This window comes from Zalophus californianus, chromosome 11 (assembly GCF_009762305.2).
Source record: "Zalophus californianus isolate mZalCal1 chromosome 11, mZalCal1.pri.v2, whole genome shotgun sequence".
Lineage (NCBI taxonomy): Eukaryota > Metazoa > Chordata > Mammalia > Carnivora > Otariidae > Zalophus > Zalophus californianus.
Genome location: NC_045605.1, coordinates 29,769,371 through 29,790,653, shown reverse-complemented (window position 1 = coordinate 29,790,653; position 21,283 = coordinate 29,769,371). Strand labels below are relative to the sequence as shown.

At 39.7% G+C, this 21,283-nt stretch overlaps 1 protein-coding gene across 5 annotated transcripts in view; it reads right to left on the bottom strand.

Moving 5' to 3' along the window:
* Window positions 1–21,283, bottom strand: part of LOC113914751 (beta-galactosidase-1-like protein 2) — a 124,934-nt gene that overhangs the window by 64,130 nt on the left and 39,521 nt on the right. For all 5 annotated transcript variants that reach the window (XR_003517523.1, XM_027580242.1, XM_027580241.1 and 2 more), the window contains 2 exons: window positions 19,751–19,832; window positions 18,463–18,527 (listed from right to left, as the gene is read on the bottom strand). Coding sequence is in view for 4 of the 5 variants with exons in the window: in XM_027580242.1 (XP_027436043.1) it covers window positions 18,463–18,527; window positions 19,751–19,832 (147 nt within the window). In the remaining variant the exon portion in view is untranslated. The remainder of the gene's footprint in view (window positions 1–18,462; window positions 18,528–19,750; window positions 19,833–21,283) is intronic.

Here is a 21,283-nt window from a genome sequence, read left to right as displayed (position 1 = left end):
ACTGCTCCTTCAATTCTGAAGGACTCCTTCACTGGGTAGGGTATACTGGGTTGTTGCTTTTTTTCTTTTGGCACTTTGAATATATCACCACATTCCCTTTTGACCTACAAGACTTCTGAAAAATCTGATAGCCAAAAGGAGGGGGCAGAGTTAAGATGGCAGAGTAATGGGGGACCCTGAACTTGCCTTGCCCTTCAAATACAGCTAGATCAACATTCAACTATTTTGAACAACTAGGAAGATGACCTGAGGATCAAGGATCAACTGCACAGTTGGAGAGAGAGAACGTGGCAGATGCAAGGTTTGGAACCATGAATTGGGGGAGAGGAAAGCAGCACAGCCACAAAGGGAAGGGAATCCTTTTCATGGAGCAAACTCAGGAAGAGAGAGAAAGTGGGAAAGAACCCAGTGGGTAGGGACTGCACAATAAGCCTCGGTGAGGAGATCCCCTGGGTCACACAGTGAGAGATCATTCCCCTTCCCAGAGGGCATTTGGAAGAGCATATTTTGCCTTTCCAAGGACAAATGGCCAGCCAGGAACCATTGAGCGATGCTCAACAGCAGGGTCAGAAGTGTGTGCAGAGGGCGGAAAGCCTCTTAAGTTTTTTGCTGTGAGTCACAATAAGTTTAAACCTCTGTGTGCACATCAAGTGGCTGCTTTCCTTCAACAGAACTAAGCAGAAAGCAGAGACAGGAGCAGATTGCAGATAACCTGGCCACCGCTTTTTGCTGTCTGCCACAATAGATTCAAACCTCTGCAATGGCTTCTCTGGGACAGAAAGGAGTAGGGGACTGAATCAAGTGCAGATAGCCAATAAATTGGCTTCAGCTTTTTGCTGAGCATTACAATAAACTCTAGCCCCTGAGTGCATACTGTGCAATGGCTTTTCAGGGATAGGATGGTGATGGGCACACCCTGAGCCTCTCCTCAGAGGAAGAGGAGTGAGCCCACACCTTACCAGGACCTTTAAAACTTGGAGTTTTGAATCCCAGGCACCGACCAGAGATAAAATCCAGATCTGTGGCTCCAAACATGCTGATGGCCCAGGCACAGACAAGTTAAAGACAAGGAACTGATGAAAGCCCGGGACACAGAAGATTCTTTGTTTTCTAACAGGGCCTCCTGAACAGCAGTAGTCTTGAGTTCTGCTCCCAGGGACAAGACGGTGGATGGGGTGATGCCATAGTCTTACTCCTCCACACCCCTCTCTCCCACCCACCAGCACAATCGGACTTCAGAAAGAAACAGCATCTCCAGTGGAGGCTGGAATCCCCTACACTAAGACCCCCCCCCGCTGGCACCTGGCAGGAGCATCTTTACAAGGGCAAAGATTCACCCCAAAAGAAAGAACAGGAGGTAATACTCACTGCAAGGGATTTAATCAATATGGAGATAAGTAAAATGTCTGAACTACAACTTAAAACAATTACAAAGATGCTAGCTGGGCTTGAAAAAAGCATAGAAGACACTAGAGAACCCTTACTGTAGAAACAAAAGAACTAAAATCTAATCAGGCTGAAATAAAAAATGCTATTACTGAGATGGAGTCACAGATGGAGGCTCTAACAGCCTCAGGATAAATAAGGGAGAAAAGAGAGTCAGTGATATAGAAGACAAAATGATGAAAAATAAGGAAGCTGAAAAGAAGAGAAAAAGACAACTACCAGGGGGAGGAGCAAGATGGTGGAGGAGTAGGAGACCTAAATTTTGTCTGGTCCCAGGAATTCAGCTACGTAGGTATCAAACCATTCTGAACACCTACAAAATCAACAGGACATCGAAGAAAAGAATAGCAGCAACTTTCTGAACAGAAAAGCGATCACTTTCTGGAAGGTAGGATGTGTGGAGGAGTGAATCCAAGGTGATATTTGGGAAGATAGACGGCGGGGGAGGGGGCCTCCGTTGGCTGCTTCTGGAAAGTGATAGAGCCCCAGAGCACAAAATTGTAAGTTTTAGAAGTCAGCTCTGCTGAGGGACGTCACTCCAGTGGCTAAGCGGGGCTGGAACCCTCGCTGGGACAGTGAGGTCTCAGGACCCTTGGGATTACAGAAAGACCAGGGAGGCCTGAGTGTGGCAGAGCTCCCAGGTATCAGAGCAGGGAAGCCGACTGCAGAGACGGAGCCGAGGAGCAGGCTCTCAGATCGGGGTTACCATAAACCGTGATCCGCAGCACAGTTGGGCCACTGCTCCTCCAGCAGGGACCCAACAAGTGGCAGATCCATGGAGACTCCCCTTCGTCCCCCAGGAGGAGCGGCACGGGAGTGCACCACAGGGATCTACTGGGTCTGGAGACTCCACACAGGGTTGTGTGCCAGAGACAGAAATGCTCTGTCAGAGGCCAGGTGAGCACGGAGTGTGGCCGGAGACTGGGGAGACAGAAGTAATTGACTGCTTTTCTCTGGGGGCTCACTGAGGAGTGGGACCCCGGGTTCTCGGCTCCTCTGGGGTGGAGATTGGGAGGCCGCCATTTTCACTCTCATCCCCCAAAGGTGTACGGAAAGCTTGCAGGGAACAAAAGCTCCAAAGCGCAAACCCAAGCAGATTACTTAGCCCGGACCAGCAAGGGCGGGACAATTCCACCACCGGCAAAGACAGTGAGAATCACTGCAACAGGCCCCTCCCCCAGAAGATCAGCAAGAACATCCAGCCAAGACCAAGTTTACTGATCAATGAGAATGGCAGAACCCCAGCACTAGGGGATTACAGGACACAGAATTCATGGGTTTTTTTCCCTATGATTCTTTAGTCTTTCAAAATTAATTTTTTTAATTTTCTTTTTTTTCATTTTCTATTTGTATTTGAATTTTTCTTTTTCCTTTTTTCAACCAAACTCTTATCAATCCCTTTTAAAAAATCTTTTTTATTTTTCATTTTTAGAGTCACATTCTATCCCTTTTTTGTAGTTAACCTTATTTTTGGTATATACATATAAGTTGTTCTCTCTTTAAAATTTTGGGATACAGTTTCTTCTAACAGACCAAAATATACCTTAAATCTCTAGTGTATGGCTTTGGTCTAGTCTCCTGCCTGATCACGTTCTCTTCCCCCCCCTTTTTTTTAAATCCTCTTCTTTCTTTTTTCAACCAACTTCTTATCAATTCTTTATATCTTTATATAAAATCTTTTATAATTTTCATCTTTATAGTCATATTCTATCCCTTCATCATATTTACCCTTATTTTTATACATATATAAGTTTTTCTTTCTTTAAAATTTTGGGAGCCACTTTCATCTAACAGACCAAAATATGCCCAAAATCTAGTGTGTGGCACTGATCTATTCACCAGCCTGATCATATTCTTTTTTTTTTTATTTTTATTTTTTCTTTCTTTCCCTTTCTTTTCCCCCAGTTTCAGGTCTCTTCTGAATTGTTTAGTGTATATTTTTCTGGGGTCGTTGTTACCTGTTAGCATTTTGTTCTCTCATTCGTCTCTTCTTCTCTGGACAAAATGACAAGACGGAAAAACTCACCTCAAAAAAAAAAAAAAGAGAAAACAAGAGGCAGTGGGCGCCTGGATGGCTCAGTTGGTTAAGCGACTGCCTTCGGCTCAGGTCATGATCCTGGAGTCCCGGGATCGAGTCCCATGTCGGGGGTCCGTGCTCAGCAGGGAGTCTGCTTCTCCCTCTGACCCTCTTCCCTTTCGTGCTCTCTATCTCTCATTCTCTCTCTCTCAAATAAATAAATAAAATCTTTAAAAAAAAAAAAACAAGAGGCAGTACCAACTGCCAGGAACCTAATCAATATGGACATTAGTAAGATGTCGGAACTAGAGTTCAGAATGATGATTATAAAGATAGTAGCTGGGCTTGAAAAAAGCATGGAAGATATTAGAGAAACCCTCTCTGGAGAAATAAAAGAACTAAAATCTAACCAAATCGAAATCAAAAAGGCTATTAATGAGGTGCAATGAAAAATGGAAGCTCTAACTGCTAGGATAAATGAGGCAGAAGAGAGAATTAGTAATATAGAAGACCAAATGAAGGAGAATAAAGAAGCTGAGAAAAAGAGAGATAAACAACTACTGGATCACGAGGGCAGAATTTTAGAGATAAGTGATACCATAAGATGAAACAATACTAAAATAATTGGGATCCCAGAAGAAGAAGAAAGAGAGAGAGGGGCAGAAGGTATAATTTGGAGCAAATTATAGCAGAGAAATTCCCTAATGTGGGGAAGGAAACAGGCATCAAAATCCAGGAGGCAGAGAACACCTCTCAAAATCAATAATAATAGGTCAACACCCCGACATCTAATAGTAAAACTTACAAGTCTCGGAGACAAAGAGAAAATCCCGAAAACAGCTTGGGACAAGAGGTCTGTAACCTACAATGGGGGAACCATTAAAATGGCAACAGACCTATCCACAGAGACCTGGCAGGCCAGAAAGGACTGGCATGATATAGTCAGAGCACTAAACGAGAAAAAAGTGCAGCCAAGAATACTATATCCAGCTACGTAATTGAAAATAGAAGGAGAACTAAAAAGCTTCCAGGACAGACAAAAACTAAAAGAATTTGCAAAAACACAACCAGCCCTACAAGAAATATTGAAAGGGGTCCTCTAAGCAAAGAGAGAGCCTAAAAGTAACATAGGCCACAAAGGAACACAGACAATATAGAGTTAACAGTCACCTTGCAGGCAATACAGTGGCACTAAATTCAGAGCTTTCAATAGTTACCCTGAGGTGCCTGGGTGGGTCAGTTGGTTAAGCGGCTGCCTTTGGCTCAGGTCATGATCCTGGAGTCCCTGGATCGAGTCCCACATCGGGCTCCCTGCTTGGCAGGGAGTCTGCTTCAACCTCTGACCCTCCCCCTCTCATGTGCTCTCTCTCTCTCTCTCATTCTCTCTCTCTCAAATAAATAAATAAAATACTTTAAAAAAATAGTTACCATGAAAGTAAATGAGCTAAATGCCCCAATTAAAAGACACAGGCTATCAGATTGGATAAAAAAAACAAGACCCATCGATATGCTCTCTGCAAGACACTAATTTTAGACTCAAAGACACCACCAGATTGAAAGTGAAGGGGTGCAAAACCATTTAACATGCTAATGGACATCAGAAGAATGCTGGGATGGCAATCCTTATATCAGACAAATTAGATTTTTAAAACAAAGACTGTAATAAGAGATGAGGAAGGACACTACCTCCTACTTAAAGGGTCTACCTAACAAGAAGGTCTAAAAATTGTAAATATCTATGTCCCTAACATGGGAACAGCTAATTCTATAAGCTAATTAATAAAAAAATCAAAGAAACACATCGATAACAATACAATAATAGTAGGGGACTTTAACATCCCCCTCACTTAAATGGACAGATCATCTAAGCAAAAGATCAACAAGGAAATAAAGACTTTAAGTGACACACTGGACCAAATGGACTTGACAGATATATTCAGATATCTGGATATTCCATTCCAAAGCAACAGAATACATGTTCTTCTCTAGAGCCTATGGAACATTCTCCAGAATAGATCACATCCTAGGTCACAAATCAGGCCTTAATCAGCACCAAAAGATGGGGATAATTCCCTGCATATTTTCAGACCACAATGCTTTGAAACTAGAACTCAATCACAAGAGGAAAGTCAGAAAGAACTCAAATACATGGAGGCTAAAGAGCATCCTACTAAAGAATGAATGGGTCAACCAGGAAATTAAAGAAGAATTAAAAAAAATTCATGGGAACAAATGAAAATGAAAACACAACTGTTCAAAATCTTTGGGATGTAGCAAAGGCAGTCCTAAGAGGAAAGTATACAGCAATAAAAGCCTTTCTCAAGAAACAAGAAAGGTTTCAAATACACAACCTAACCCTACAACTAAAGGAGCTGGAGAAAGAACAGTAAATAAAGCCTAAACCCAGCAAGAGAAGAGAAATAATAAAGATCAGAGCAGAAATCAATGAAATAGAAACCAAAAGAACAGTAGAACAGATCAATGAAACTAGCAGCTGGTTCTTTGAAGGAATTAGCAAGATTGATAAACCCTTGGCCAGACTTATCAAAAAGAAAAGAGAAATGACCCAAATAAATAAAATCATGAATGAAAGAAGAGAGATCACAACCAACACTAAAGAAATACAAACAATTATAAGAACATATTATGAGCAACTCTATGCCAGCAAATTAGATAATCTGGAAGAAATGGATGCATTCCTAGAGATGTATAAACTACCAAAACTGAACCAGGAAGAAATAGAAAATCTGAACAGGCCTATAACCACTAAGGAGATTGACAGTAATCAAAAATCTCCCAACAAACAAGAGCCCAGGGCCAGATGGCTTCCCAGGGGAATTTTACCAAACATTTAAAGAAGAATTAATACTTATTCTTCTGAAACTGTTCTACAAAAGAGAAATGGAAAGAAAACATCCAAACCCGTTTTATGAGGCCACCATTACCTTGATCCCAAAATCAGACAAAGACCCCATCAAAAAAGAGAATTAGAGACTAATATCCGTGATGAACATGGATGCAAAAATTCTCACCAAAATACTAGCCAATAGGATCCAACAGTACATTAAAAGGATTCTTCACCATGACCAAGTGGGGTTTATCCCTGGGCTGCAAGGTTGGTTCAACATCCGCAAATCAATCAGTGTGATACAATACATTAACAAAAGAAAGAACAAGAACTATATGATCCTCTCAATCGATGCAGAAAAAGTATTTGACAAAGTACAGCATCCTTTCTTGATTAAAATTCTTCAGAGTGTAGGGATAGGTGGTTCATACCTCAATATCATAAAAGCAATCTATGAAAAACCCACAGCAAATATCATTCTCAATGGAGAAAAACTGAGAGCTTTCCTTCTAGGTCAGGAACACGGCAGTGATGTCCACTATCACCACTGTTATTCAGCATAGTACTAGAAGCCCTAGCCACAGCAATCAGACAACAAAAAGAAATAAAAGGCATCCAAATCAGCAAAGAAGAAGTCAAACTCTCACTCTTTGCAGATGATATGATACTTTATGTGGAAAACCCTAAAGACTCCACCCCAAAACTGCTAGAACTCATACAGCAATTCAGTAAAGAGGCAGGATATAAAATCAATGCACAGAAATCAGTGGCATTCCTACACACCATCAACAAGACAGAAGAAAGAGAAATTAAGGTGTTGATCCCATTTACAATTGCACCCAAAACCATAAGATACCTAGGAATAAATCTAACCAAAGAGGCAAAGGATCTGTACTCAGAAAACTATAAAATACTCATGAAAGAAATTGAGGAAGACACAAAGAAATGGAAAAATGTTCCATGTTCATGGATTGGAAGAACAAATACTGTGAAGATGTCAATGGTACCTAGAGCAACCTACACATTCAATGCAATCCCTGTCAAAATACCATCAACTTCTTTCAAGGAAATGGAACAAATAATCCTACAATTTGTAGGTATGGAACCAGAAAAGACCTCGAATAGCCAGAGGAATGTTGAGAAGAAAAGAAAAGCTGGTGGCATCACAATTCCAGACTTCAAACCCTATTACAAAGCTGTAATCATGAAGACCATATGGTGCTGTCACAAAAACAGACACATAGATCAATGGAACAGAATAGAGAGCCCAGAAATGGACCCTTAACTCTATGGTCAACTAATCTTTGACAAAGCGGGAAAGAATGTCCAATGGAAAAAAGACAGTCTCTTCAACAAATGGTGTTGGGAAAATTGGACAGCCACATGCAGAAGAATGAAACTGGACCATTTCCTTCCACCACACACAAAAATAGACTGCAAATGGTTGAAATACCTAAATGTGAGACAGGAGTCCATCAAAATCCTAAAGGAGAACACAGGCAGCAACCTCTTCGACCTCAGCTGCAGCAACTTCTTCCTAGAAACATCACCAAAGGCAAGGGAAGCAAGGGGAAAAATGAACTATTGGGACTTCAGCGAGATAAAAAACTTTTGCACAGCAAAGGAAACAGTCAACAAAACCAAAAGACAACCGACAGAATGGGAGAAGGTGTTTGCAAATGACATATCAGATAAAGGGCTAGTATCCAAAATCTATAAAGAACTTCTTAAACTCAACACCCAAAGAACAAATAATCCAATCAAGAAATGGGCAGAAGACATGAACAGACATTTTTCCAAAGAAGACATCCATACGGCCAACAGACACATGAAAAGTGCTCAACATCGCTCGGCATGAAGGAAAGCCAAATCAAAACCTCAATGAGATACCACCTCACACTAGTCAGAATGGCTAAAATTAACAAGTCAGGAAAAGACAGATGTTGGCTAGGATGCAGAGAAAGGGGAACCCTCCTACACTGTTGGTGGGAATGCAAGCTGGTGCAGCCACTCTGGAAAACAGTATGGAGGTTCCTCACAAAGTTGAAAATAGAGCTACCGTACTACCCAGCAATTGCACTGCTGGGTATTTACTCCAAAGATACAAATGTAGTGATCCAAAAGGGTATGTGCACCCCAATGTTTATAGCAGCAATGTTCACAATAGCCAAACTATGGAAAGAGCCAAGATGTCCATCAACAGATGAATGGATAAAGATGTGGTATATATATACAATGGAATATTATGCAGCCATCAGAAGGAATGACATCTTACCATTTGCAATGATGTGGATAGAACTAGAGGGTATTATGCTAAGTGAAATAAGTCAATCAGAGAAAGACATGTATCATATGATCTCACTCATAGGAGGAACTCTTAATCTCAGGAAACAATCGGAGGGTTGCTGGAGTGGTGGGGGGTGGGAGGGATACGGTGGCTGGGTGATAGACATTGGGGAGGTTATGTGCTATGTTGAGCACTGTGAATTGCGTAAGACTGATGAATCACAGACCTGTACCTCTGAAACAAATAATACATTATATTAAAAAAAAAAAGATAGTAGGAAAGGAAAAATGAAGGGGGGGAAATCAGAGGGGGAGACGAACCATGAGAGACGATGGACTCTGAAAAACAAACTGAGGGTTCTAGAGGGGAGGAGGGTGGGAGATGGGTTAGCCTGGTGATGGGTATTATAGAGGGCACATACTGCATGGAGCACTGGGGGTTATATGCAAACAATAAATCATGGAACACTACATCAAAAACTAACGATGCATGGTGATTAACATAACAATAAAAAAGACAACCACCAGATCATGAAGGGAGATTTCGAGAACTGAATGATTCCATAAAGCAAATTAATATCCTGATAATAGGGGTCTCAGAAGATGAAGAGCAGGACAAAGGGACCGAGGTTTATTTGAACGAATTATAGTTGAGAACTTCCCTAATCTGGTGAAGGAAACAGGCATTCAAGTCCAGGAGGCACAGAGAATACACCCCACCTTAAAATCAATAAAAATAGGTCAACACCTTGACATATTATAGCGAAAGTTGGAAGTTTCAAAGATAAAGCGGGAATCCTGAAAGCAGTTCGGGGCAAGAGGTCCTTAAACTACAAGGGTAGAAACAAACCTGGCAGCAGACCTGTCAACAGAGACCTGGCAGGCCAGAAAGGACTGGCGTGATATATTCAACATGATAAATGGGAAAAATATGCAGCCAAGAATACTTTATCCCGCAAAACTGTCATTCAGAATAGAAGGAGAGATAAAGAGTTTCCAGGAAAAACAAAATTAAAGCAATTCATGAACACTACACCAATCTTGTAAGAAATATTAAAGGGGATCCTTTGAGCAAAGAGAGAGCCCAAAAGAAATCAAGACCAGAAAGGAACAGAAACTATCTACAGGAACAGTGACTTTACAGGTAATATAATGACACTAAATTTGTATCTTTCAATAATTACTCTGAATATAAATGGACTAATATAAATGACTAAATCAATAGACATATGGTATCAGAATACATAAAAAAAACAGGACCCATTGATATGCTGTTTACAAAAGACTCACTTTAGACCCAAAGGCACCTTCAGATGGAAAGTAAGGATGTGGAGGACAATTTAACATGCCTAAGGACATCAAAAGAAAACTGGAGTAGCCATCTTTATATCAGACTAGATTTTGAACCAAAGCCTTAATAAGAGATGAAGAAGGACACTATATAATAATAAAAGGGTCTATCCAACAAGAAGATCTAACAATTGTAAGTCATCGTTTCCCCAGCTTGGGAGCACCCAAATATATAAGCCAATTAATAATAAAATTAAAGAAACACATTGATAAGAATACAGTAATAGTAGAGGACTTTCACACCTCACTCATAGCAATGGGAAGATCATCAAAGCAGAAGATCAAGAAGGAAACAAGGGCTTTGAATGACACATGGGACCAGATGGTCTTCATAGTTATATTCAGAGCATTTCATCCTAAAACAGCAGTATATACATTCCTCTTGAGTGCACATGGAACATTCTCCAGAACAGATCACATACTGGGTCACAAATCAGGTCTCAACTGGCACAAAAAGATTGGGATTATTCCATGCAGATTTTCAGAATACAATGCTTTAAAACTTGAAGTAACCTACAAGAAAAAATTTGGAAGGACCACAAATACATGGAGGTTAAAGGGCATCCTTTGAAAGAATGAATGGGTCAACTAGGAAGTTAAAGAGTAATTAAAAAAATACACGGGAGTAAATGAAAATGAAAGCACTACAGTTCAGAATCTTTGGGATGCAGCAAAGGCAGTCCTAGGAGGGAGGTATATAACAATACAAGCCTTTCTCAAGAAATAAGAAAAGTCTCAAATATACAACCTAACCTTACATCTAAGGGAGCTGGAAAAAGAACAACAAATAAAGCCTAAATCCAGCAGGAGAAGATAAATAATAAAGATTAGAGCAGAAATAAAAATATAGAAATAAAAAAAAACATAGTAGAACAGAACAATGAAACTAAGAACTGGTTCTTTGAAAGAATTAATAAGATTGATAACCCCCAGCCAGATTTATAAAAAAGAGAGAGAGAGGAACCAAATAAATAAAATCATGAATAAAAGAGGGCAGATCCCAACCAATACCACATAAATACAAACAATTATAAGAGAATATTATGAGCAATTATATGCCGACAAATTAGGCAATCTGGAAGAAATGGATAAATTCCTAGAAACATATAAGCTACCAAAACTGAAACAGGAAGAAACAGAAAACCTGAACAGACCCATAACGAGCAAAGAAATTGAATCACTAATCAAAAAACTCTCACAAAAAAAGAGTCCAGGGCCGGATGGCCTCCCAGCAGAATTCTACCAAACATTTAAAGAATTAATACCTATTCTTCTAAATCTGTTTCATAAAATAGAAATGGAAGGAAATCTTCTAAACTCATTCTATGAAGCCAGCATTACCTTGATACCAAAACCAGACAAAGACCCCACTAAAAAGGAGAATCACAGATCTATCCCTGATGAACATGGATAAAAAAAATTTTCACCAAGCTACTAGCTAATAGGATCCAACAGTACATTAAAAGGATTTTTCACCACAAACAAGTGGGATTTATTCCTGGGCTGCAAGGGTGGTTGAAGATCTACAAATCAGTCGGTTTGATACAGCACATTAATAAAAGAAAGGATGAGAATCAAATGATCTTCTCAACAGATACAGAAAAAGCATTTGACAAAATGCAGCATCCTTTCCTGATAAAAACTACAGTGTAGGGATAGAAGGAACATACCTCAATATCATAAAAGCCATATATGAAAAACCCACAGTGAATATCATCCTCAATAGGAAAAAACTGAGAGCTTTTCCCCTAAGGTCAGGAACACAACAGGGATGTCCACCCTCATTACTGTTGTTCAACATAGTATTGGAAGGCCTAGCCTCAGCAATCAAACAACAAAAAGAAATAAACTGCACCCAAATCAGCAAAGAGTAAGTCAAACTCTCACTCTTCACAGACAACATGATACTTTGTGTAGAAAACTCAAAAGGCTCCACCAAAAAATTGCTGGAACTGATCCAGGAATTCAGCAAACTGGCAGGATATAAAATCAGTGCACAAAAGTCATTTACACTACAATGAGGCAGAAGAAAGAGAAATCAAGGAATTGATCCCATTTACAATTGCAATAAAACCCATAAGATATCTAGGAATAAACCAAACCAAAGAGGTGAAGGATCTATGCTCTGAAAACTATAGAACACTTATGAAAGAAATTGAGGAAGGCACAAAGAAATGGGAAAACATTCTATGCTCATGTATTGGAAGAACAAATATTATTAAATTGTCTAGGCTACCCAAAGCAATTATACATTTAAGGCAATCCCTATCAAAATACCATCAGCTTTTTTCATAGAGCTGAAACTAACAGTCCTAAAATTTCTAGAGAACCAGAAAAGACCTCGAATAGCCAAAGGAATATTGAAAAAGAAAACCAAAGCTGGAAGCATCAAAATTCTTGACTTCAAGCTGTTTTACAAAGCCGTAATCATCAAGACAGTATGACCCTGGCACAAAAGCAGACACACAGCTCAATGGAGCAGAATAGAGAACCCAGAAATGGACCCTCAACTAATCTTCAACAAAGCAGGAAAGAATATCCAGTGGGAAAAGACAGTCTCTTCAACAGATGGTGTTGGGAAACCTGGACAGCGACATGCAGGAGAATGAAACTGGACCACTTTCTCACACCATACACAAAAATAAACTGAAAATGGATGAAAGACTAAATGTGAGATAAGAATCCATCAAAATCCTAGAGAACATAGGCAGCAACCTTTTTGACCTTGGCCACAGCAACTTCTTGCTAGACACATCTCCAAAGGCAAAATAAACAAAAGCAAATTCGGACTTCATCAAGATAAAAAGCTTTTGCACAGCAAAGGAAAGAGTTGACAAAACCAAAAGACAACCTACAGATTGGGAGAAGATATTTGCAAACATCTTATCAGATAAAAGGCTAGTATCCAAGATCTATAAAGAACTTATCAAACTCAACACCCAAAAAACAAAAAATCTGGTCAAGAAATGGGCAGAAAACATGAACAGACATTTCTTCAAAGAAGACATACAAATGGCCAACAGACACATGAGAAAAATGCTCCACATCGCTTGTCATCAGGAAAATACAAATCAATACCACAATGAGATACCACCTCACAACTGGTCAGAATGGCTAAAATTAACATGTGAGGAAACAACAGTTGTTGGCAAGGATGTGGAGAAAGGGGAACTCTCTTACACTGTTGGTGGGCATGCAAATTGGTGCAGCTACTCTGGAAAACAGTAATGGGAGGTTCTCAAGAAGTTAAAAATAGAGCTACTCTATGACCCAGCAATTGCCCTCCTAGGTATTTATCCAAAGGATACAAACATGGTGATTCAAAGGGGCACATGCACCCCAAAGTTTACTAGCAATGTCTACAATAGCCAAAATATATATACAGAATATATAGAATAATATATTGTATATATTATAAACAATATAAACAATAGCCAAAATATGGAAAGAACCCAGATGCCCATCAACAGACAACATAGACAAAGAAGATGTGCCATATATATATATATATATATATATATATATATGATAGAATATTAGCCATCAAAAAGAATGAAATCTTGCCATTTGCAGTGAAGTGGATGGAACTAGAGGGTATTATGCTAAGAGAAATAAGTCAGTCAGAGAAAGACAAATACCATATGATTTCATTCTATATAAGAAACCAAACAAATGAACATAGGGGAAGGGAAGGATAAATAACAGAGGGAACCAAACTGTTATAGACTCTTAAGTATAAGGAACAAACTGAGAGTTGCTAGAGGGGAGGTGGGTAGGGGATGGGGTAACTAGGTGATGGGCATTAAGGACAGCACTTGAAGTAACGAGAACTGGGTGTTGTATGCAACTGATGAATTACTGAATTCTACCTCTGAAACTAATAATACAGTATATGTTAATTAAATTGAATTTAAATAAAATTTTTTTTTAAAAACCTGTGGTAGCCTTATGTGGGTTCCCTTATATGTAACAAGTTGCGTCTTTCTGGCTGTTTTTAAGATTTTCTCCTTGTCTTTAACTTTTGACAAACTAATATTGATGTGTCCCAGTGTAAGTCTCTTTGGATTCATTTTATTTGGCAGTCTCTAGGCTTCCTGGATCTGGATGTCTGTTTCATTCCTTAAGCTAGGGAAGTTTTCAGTCATTATTTCTTTGAATAAGCCTTATGCCCCCTTTCTCTTCTCCTTCCAGGATCTCTATAATGTGTATATTCATCTGTTTGATTTGTCCCGTATGGTGCCCCATAAATCCCTTAAGCTATCAGCACACTTTTTTTCTATTTTCTTATGATTGGATGAATTCTACCGCCCTGTCTTTGAGTTTGCAGATCTGTTTTTTCCACTTTATCAACTCTACTGTTGAGCCCCTCTATTGGATTTTTCAGTTCAATTATTGTATTCTTCAGCTCTATGATTTGTTTGGTACTTTTTTATATTTTCTCTTTGTTGAAATTCTCACTTTGCATATACATTGCACTCCTGACTTCAGTAAGTATCTTTATGATGATTATTTTGAACTCTCTATAAGGCAAAGCACTTATTTACATTTCATTAAGTTCTGTTTCTGGGATTTCTTCTTCTTTTGTTTGGAACTTATTCCTCTGTGTTTGTTTGTTTTTTTTTCATTTTCTTTGACTGCTAATTTCTGTGTATTAGATAAAATAGCCATCTCTCTCCCCATCTTGACAGAATGATCTCATGTAGGAGATGAGCCTTGTTGATCAGCCCAGCCTAAGTTCCTAGTTGTCTCTCAAACTTTTTTGATTGTCTAAGCTGTCTTCTTTGTTTTTAGTGGCTCACAGTAGTTGAGCATGTGCCAAGAGCTGACAGTGTCCCAAAGGAGAGGATCATAATCAGCAACCAATTGCAGGCTGATTAGAGGCTGGACTCTCAGGCACCAGCAAGGAAAGTATGTTTTAAGCTCCTTCCAGGGAGAAACTGGGAGATGGGCATTTTAGCTTACATCCTCTGTGCTGGGCCCAGGTATATATAGCCCACAGTGTGGGGAGGAGATGCTTCTGTGTTTGTTAAGGACTCTGTTTGCTATGGTACTATGGTACTTGTCAATACAGTCGCCATTGTCTATTAGAACCAGGTGATCCAGCCTCCTGTTCCTCAGGTTGCTACTGCAAAAGCTAGGCACCAAATATGTGCACAAGCTCCATCCAGGGAGATGTTGGGGACTTGGTTTTATTATTGACGTGAACTGAAAGAAGGTGTGAAATGTGTTTGCCAGCTTCCCAGGACTGGAAAATTGCAGGCAGCCTGTAGTTGACTGCTAAATTAGAAGCCTGGCCCTCAGGCAGCAACTTTTAAAGTCGCAGATACACCTCTTTGGGGACAAACTGGGACATGGATGATTTTGCCTTTCCCTCTGTGCTGAGCCCTGGAGGAACAGTCACGATTAGTGCTCATGAGGCCATTATAATTGTTTCTTCTTCTTCTTCTTTTTTTTTTTTATAGTCTTGTGGGTCTCATGGGCACAGCTTTTGGAACTAGGTGTTTAGAAGTCCATACCTCCAGTGGGAGTCTTAAAAGTTGGGGCACTTGATGTTGTGTATGAATCCTCCACTCCTCAGGGAGTAGCTAGGAGCTGAGGGTTCCCTCTAGTTTGTGACATTATATCAGGGAGTGAGGTTTATGGTGAGAATGTGTCTTAGCCTTTCCTACCTATTTTGATGTGGATATTTTTTAATTCTCACAATATGTAGAGTCATTCAGCTAGTTTCTGGACCTATTTCAGAGGGCATTGCTTGTGGGTGGCTGTACATTTGGGGTATGTGTGGGAGGAAGGGAGTTCAGGAGTCTCCTGTGTCACCATCTTGGTCAACTCCAAACTATACTCCCAGTTCCTTTCATTTATTTTTAGAGAAATCCTAAATTACATTTCCTGGAAGCATTCCACTTTGCTAAAATATTTCCTAAGACAAAATGGCCTGAGCAGAAACACAAAAACAAATACTTCAATTATGCTCCTACCAGTATGAAGAAATGTAGTAATGTCACTCATAGTAATAAAACCCAAGTTTTCAAAACTATTGGCAGTAGATGTCACAGATTTGATTTAGGTGAAGGTTGCCATCAATAGCATCCTAAATCTTTCATATAAACTGCCATCAGAATGGATCTCTTCTTGTCTGCATTTTGGTATTTTAGCTTTGTTGCTGTTGTTTTGTTGTTAATTTTAATGCAGGGACTTTATAATTACTCTGTGTTAACTTCAGCCTACTGTGATACAAAAGATCCCATCATTTGGTGGATGAGCACTCCTTTCCAGCACTGTCTCATCTAGACTTTTGACAAGCACAGCTTCTGTATCTTCCCTCAGAAGAGGATCAGTCAGAACAAAGACAACAAGAGAGCCCCCATACTCATTGAACAATCCTGGAAATAGCCTCCACAAGGACAAAGAAGATATCTTTTCCATCACCAGTATATATCCAGAGCCTAGCACAGGATCTGACACAAAGTACCCACTCAAAATAATGTGCTCATTCTGATCTAAATTTGAAACATCTAATTTATCATCCACTTCCAGCTTTAGCTCCCCCTTAACTATGTAGTTCTACCTTGTCCAGTTTGGAGAGGAATCTCTAATAGAGAACACAGAAACAAAATAGGGACTCAAAAGCTCTGCTTTCTCCCCATATTCAGTTACAACATCTGTCCTAGGAATTCTGTTTCTCTCATGTTCACTTTATCACATAAGAAATGCACTAGAAACAAATTACAATGAACTTTCTAAAGCTATGGGTACTCATTTTCACTATTTAAGTCCTGTGATTGCTCCTATATTGTATCAAATCATTCTCTCACCACAGAAGGCGTTTAAATCGTTAATGATATAAGAAAGTGAGAAGAGCATGGGATTTGGAAGCAGAAGGTTTAAATTTAACCCTGGGTTATTCTATTATATGATCTGATTATTCACCTGTGAATAGATCCACCTGTGATCTAAAATCAGTAATTTAACCTAAGTCATGATTTCCTCATCTGCAAAATGAGAATAAGATTAATAGTTTTTAACATGGTAATATAAGAAATAAACATGAAAAAATGGGAGGATTACATAAACTAAAAGCTGTGTATATAAATATTATCATATGTCTTTCTAGCTCTTGTTACTACCTCATACTCTATATTTGCCTTTATTTGTTTATTGTCTGTCTCTTACCACTAAATTATAAGCTCCAGAAATTCTGCTTTTATAAATTTCATTCACTGTTTTATACACAATGCCTTGAAAAGTACCTAACTGGTACACAGTAGATGCTAAAAACATTTACTGACTGATTCAATAAATAAACAAATGACCTCATTTTCAGAACTTTGCTAATTATAGACAACATATCACTTCTAACTCTGGATTCCACTGGTTTTATTGCCCCCCCCCCCCAATTCTTCCTCTATTATCATAATGTTAGCATCTATCTGAGTGTTTACTTTGTTCTGGGAATTATAGTCCCTCTTCATATTTTCTTGGAATGCACTCACCCTAATCCCTGCACATCTCTGAGCTACCTGTATGTTGGCCCAGATGTTATAAGGCCAGATACATCTCCCTTTGTACTCTTCTCTAAATCTTAGTGCTGTCTCAGACCACAGGGGAGGAGAATCAGGGATTTAACAGTTTTTAGAATTCCAGGCATTATTTTATATTTATGGTAATTAACATATTCTTCTTTTGCTGCTAATATCACATGGCTCAGTCCTGTGCAAAATGAAACATGTAACCATGGATCTCAGCTGGTGGTAGAAATCTATGCCACTCTCTGATCTCTGGTTACCCATTAATAGTTTTATTGCAATTAGCACTTCCTATCTTGTGTTTATTTACATTCCTTGTCTTTCTCACTCGATCATAAATAGTTACAGGTGAATGGGGTCATGAGTAAAGGGCTAACAAAAACCTCTCTCTTTGCCCATGCAAAACCAGCTCTATCTGAAAACAAGATAAAGGCAGAATGTTATCCATGTTATCATAACCATGTTATGATTAAAATTACCTCTGATTAGCAAATTATATCTGGTTTGGAGGACTATGAATGATATATAAATTCCCAGTGTAGACCTAGATTCCTGCATGCAGTGTATCTTGAAACCAAGAGTTCCCTTTAGTAGACCTGGAATCTATACCTATGGAGCTGTGATAAAGGATACTGGTTGATTCCTCCCCTGAGACTGAGGCTTCTCTTCAAGGATGGTTCCCATTCCCTAAAACCTGAGCTGTCACTTGAGGTAGGGTATAGCCCCTGGATTGATAGGAGGATTCCTACTGATGCTGCCCTGCTAGTATGCTATGTTTCTCATTCTGTATCCTTCTAAGGGGCTATGGGCCAGGCACTGTAAGCATTTGAACTTGATTTAATTATACCCCAAACCACCTAGAGCAGGCATTTCAAGGGTGTAACAGATCCAGGTTTTAACTGAATGAATCGCTGCTGAGAATTTCCCCCAAAAATGAGTTCTAGTGTGAGCAAGATTCAAAACATCTCCCATCTCTGAAATGTCCTTACCTGAATTGATAAGAGTGTATCATAAGTTTCTTTCTTTATATGTTTCATGTGGACAGTAGAAAGTACTGTGGAGGAAAAGGAGACACTGTTTATAAGGTCCTCCTACAAGCACTGTTGAGCAGAGAGAGAACATGCTCCCAGACACAGGATGAAGACCTGGGCCTCCACACCTTCTGCACATACACCTCACAGGTAGTTCTCATTAACCCTTTATTGATTGTGGTTAATAATAAAGATATGATCCCACATGTGGGTCCATACCTGCTCCATACAAAGTGCTTTCACATACATCCCTTCATGTAGCATTTACAATGAATGACCCAGACAATAAGGGCAGTTAAAATAAATCACATTATGCTGATGAATAAATGAAAGCCAAATGAAGAAACCCAGCCCAGAGAGATGAATAGCCTAAGACCTAAAACTTGACTATAGATCTCCTGACTTCTAATTCAGAACACTATCCTGCCTCTCCTACAAGACAAAGGATGCCAAAAGATGGGAGAAAGGCCAGCAGGGGAGAATATGCCTGACAGGCTATTTGGGTGAAAGAACTGCAAATAGCACTGTTCTTTGGTTCTATTTGTCTGCACATTGCCTTTTTCCATTTTCCTAAGTATCAATCCATATTTCCTCCCTATAATTCTATTCCATGTTTCCCTACTACGTTGATTCCCCAAACTTATCAGCCCCTGAGCTCCTGGGGCTTGGTCCATGACAGTACTATTTCTCTGACACTGCCTCTACTTCCTGTTGTTAGGTCACAGCCATTTGGCAATGACAAAGATAGTCTTTACTCTGGTAAAGAGAGGTAAAGGCCCCACTCTTGCCACTATGGACCGAACAGGATGGAACAAGTGTTCTGCATTGTTGGTGCTCTGAAGGTAACAGCTGGTGGGGTAGCAAGGTAAGGACTGGTTCCTTAACTCAGCCCCACAACTTTTTCCTAAAAATTATGGGGCCTCAGGGCACCTGGGTGGCTCAGTCAGTTAAGCATCTGACTTCAGCTCAAGTTGTGACCTTGGGGTCCTGGGGATCAGGCCCCTCAGTCAGGCTCCGTGCTCAGTGGGGAGTCTGCTTCTCCCTCCCCCTCTTCTTTTGCCCCTCCCCCCCACTTGTGGGCTGCATGCTCTCATGTTCTTTCTCTCAAATAAATAAAATCTTTAAAAAGAAAACTATGGGGAGAAATAAAGCATCCATGGGAAGTAGGAGAAATAAAGCATCAGAAGGACTGCTTTTCTGTTTCAGACTTCACTAGCACAGGAAATAGAATAAAGAGAAATTGTACCCCGTTTTAAGTGGCCTCTTTTCAGTTCATCTCCATTATCAGCAGTCATAAGGAACACCTTGATCCCTCTTGTGATCAGGGCCTGTGGAGAAATTTGGTAAGGTAAATGAACTGTCCCTGATCCCATGGAATGGCTTCCCTCTAGAAAAAAATGATGGTGATAAAAATACTGGAATGAAGCTGAGGAATGGAGAAAAAGTTCTAATTCCTTCATCCAACTACTTGTAAGTTAGTAAATTAGAACAAAAGAAATCATCCCTGCCTCAGCCACATTCAGAAAGACCAAACTGATAATTAAAATATCAGACCTAAAGGAAGAGGTGGTGGGACTATTTTCATTCACCTTAATACAGTGCTTTCCCCTAAGGACCTGAATCCCAGATTTTGTCTAGTGCATCAGAGAGCTTAAGACAAACCTCCTCTTCCACACTCATGCTCAAATTAACCACATGCTGTGGACCCAACTCACAGGATGGATTAAGAAACACACACACAACTGCTGATTTTCCTTTGGTCAATGGAAAGTGCAGGTAAATTTTTGTTTAGTCAATCTATAGTCACACTTGCTGCATGAGACTTTAATGTCTCTACTTTAGAAATAAATCCAAGAGAGTCTAAATCAAAGAGAGAGAGAAGAGGCTAAGAAACTTATTTACTTGAAAGGTCAAATACTAAGACTATGGCCATGAATACTGAGAAAAGCCAAAGGTATGCCTTTCCTGGGCCTATGGATCACAATATCCTGAAGGTGAAACTATTCCTGCAATTATCCTTGTTGAGTATGAGAAGGTGGTTTGCTTTTCCTGAACTCTTCTGAAAAACAGGGAAGGCTGAAAAGTGAACAGAATGAGTGAGAGGAGACAGCATGTCATATATTAATTACAGGCAAACTTCCACTACCATAGGTCCTATACAGATGCAATGTTTCACATCTTTAGCCCCAGCAAGCAATATGGCCAGTTGGTAAGTGGCCATATAACTTTTCATCTAAACTAGAACACTTGATAATGAAAAGGATTCATGGACCACTACTCATAGGGATAGCAATAGGCTCCCCTTCTAGGGACTGTGGGCTATTTTGTTTCAGACTAAACATCCTGCTAATGACAACTAGATAAACTGGACAAAAAAATTAACTTATTTGAAGATACTAGATCTATATCGAGGCAGGACTTGAGGAGTCAAGTTTTCAGAGAGGCAGGCGACCTAGAGAGGTGAATCCAGCATGTGTCATACTTTTTCCTTGAGACATTGATTCCCCAAGCATCAGCAGAGAGGCTGAAAAGCTGAGTAGATTTCCCAGCAATTTATGAGATGTGGGGAAAGAAACTGAAGTTCATAGACAGCCAAAACAGAGGAGGGGCCATAACGATTCTAGGCTTCTAGCTGGCACCCAAAGGGCTATCCCTTAGGAGAGAAGGTGAATAAGAATTAGACTTACTCTCATAAGAATTTAAGCCCAGCTCCATATCATTTCAATTATCTTCTGGAAGCAAAAATAAATCCATCTGAATAGCTTCAGATGATTTCAGT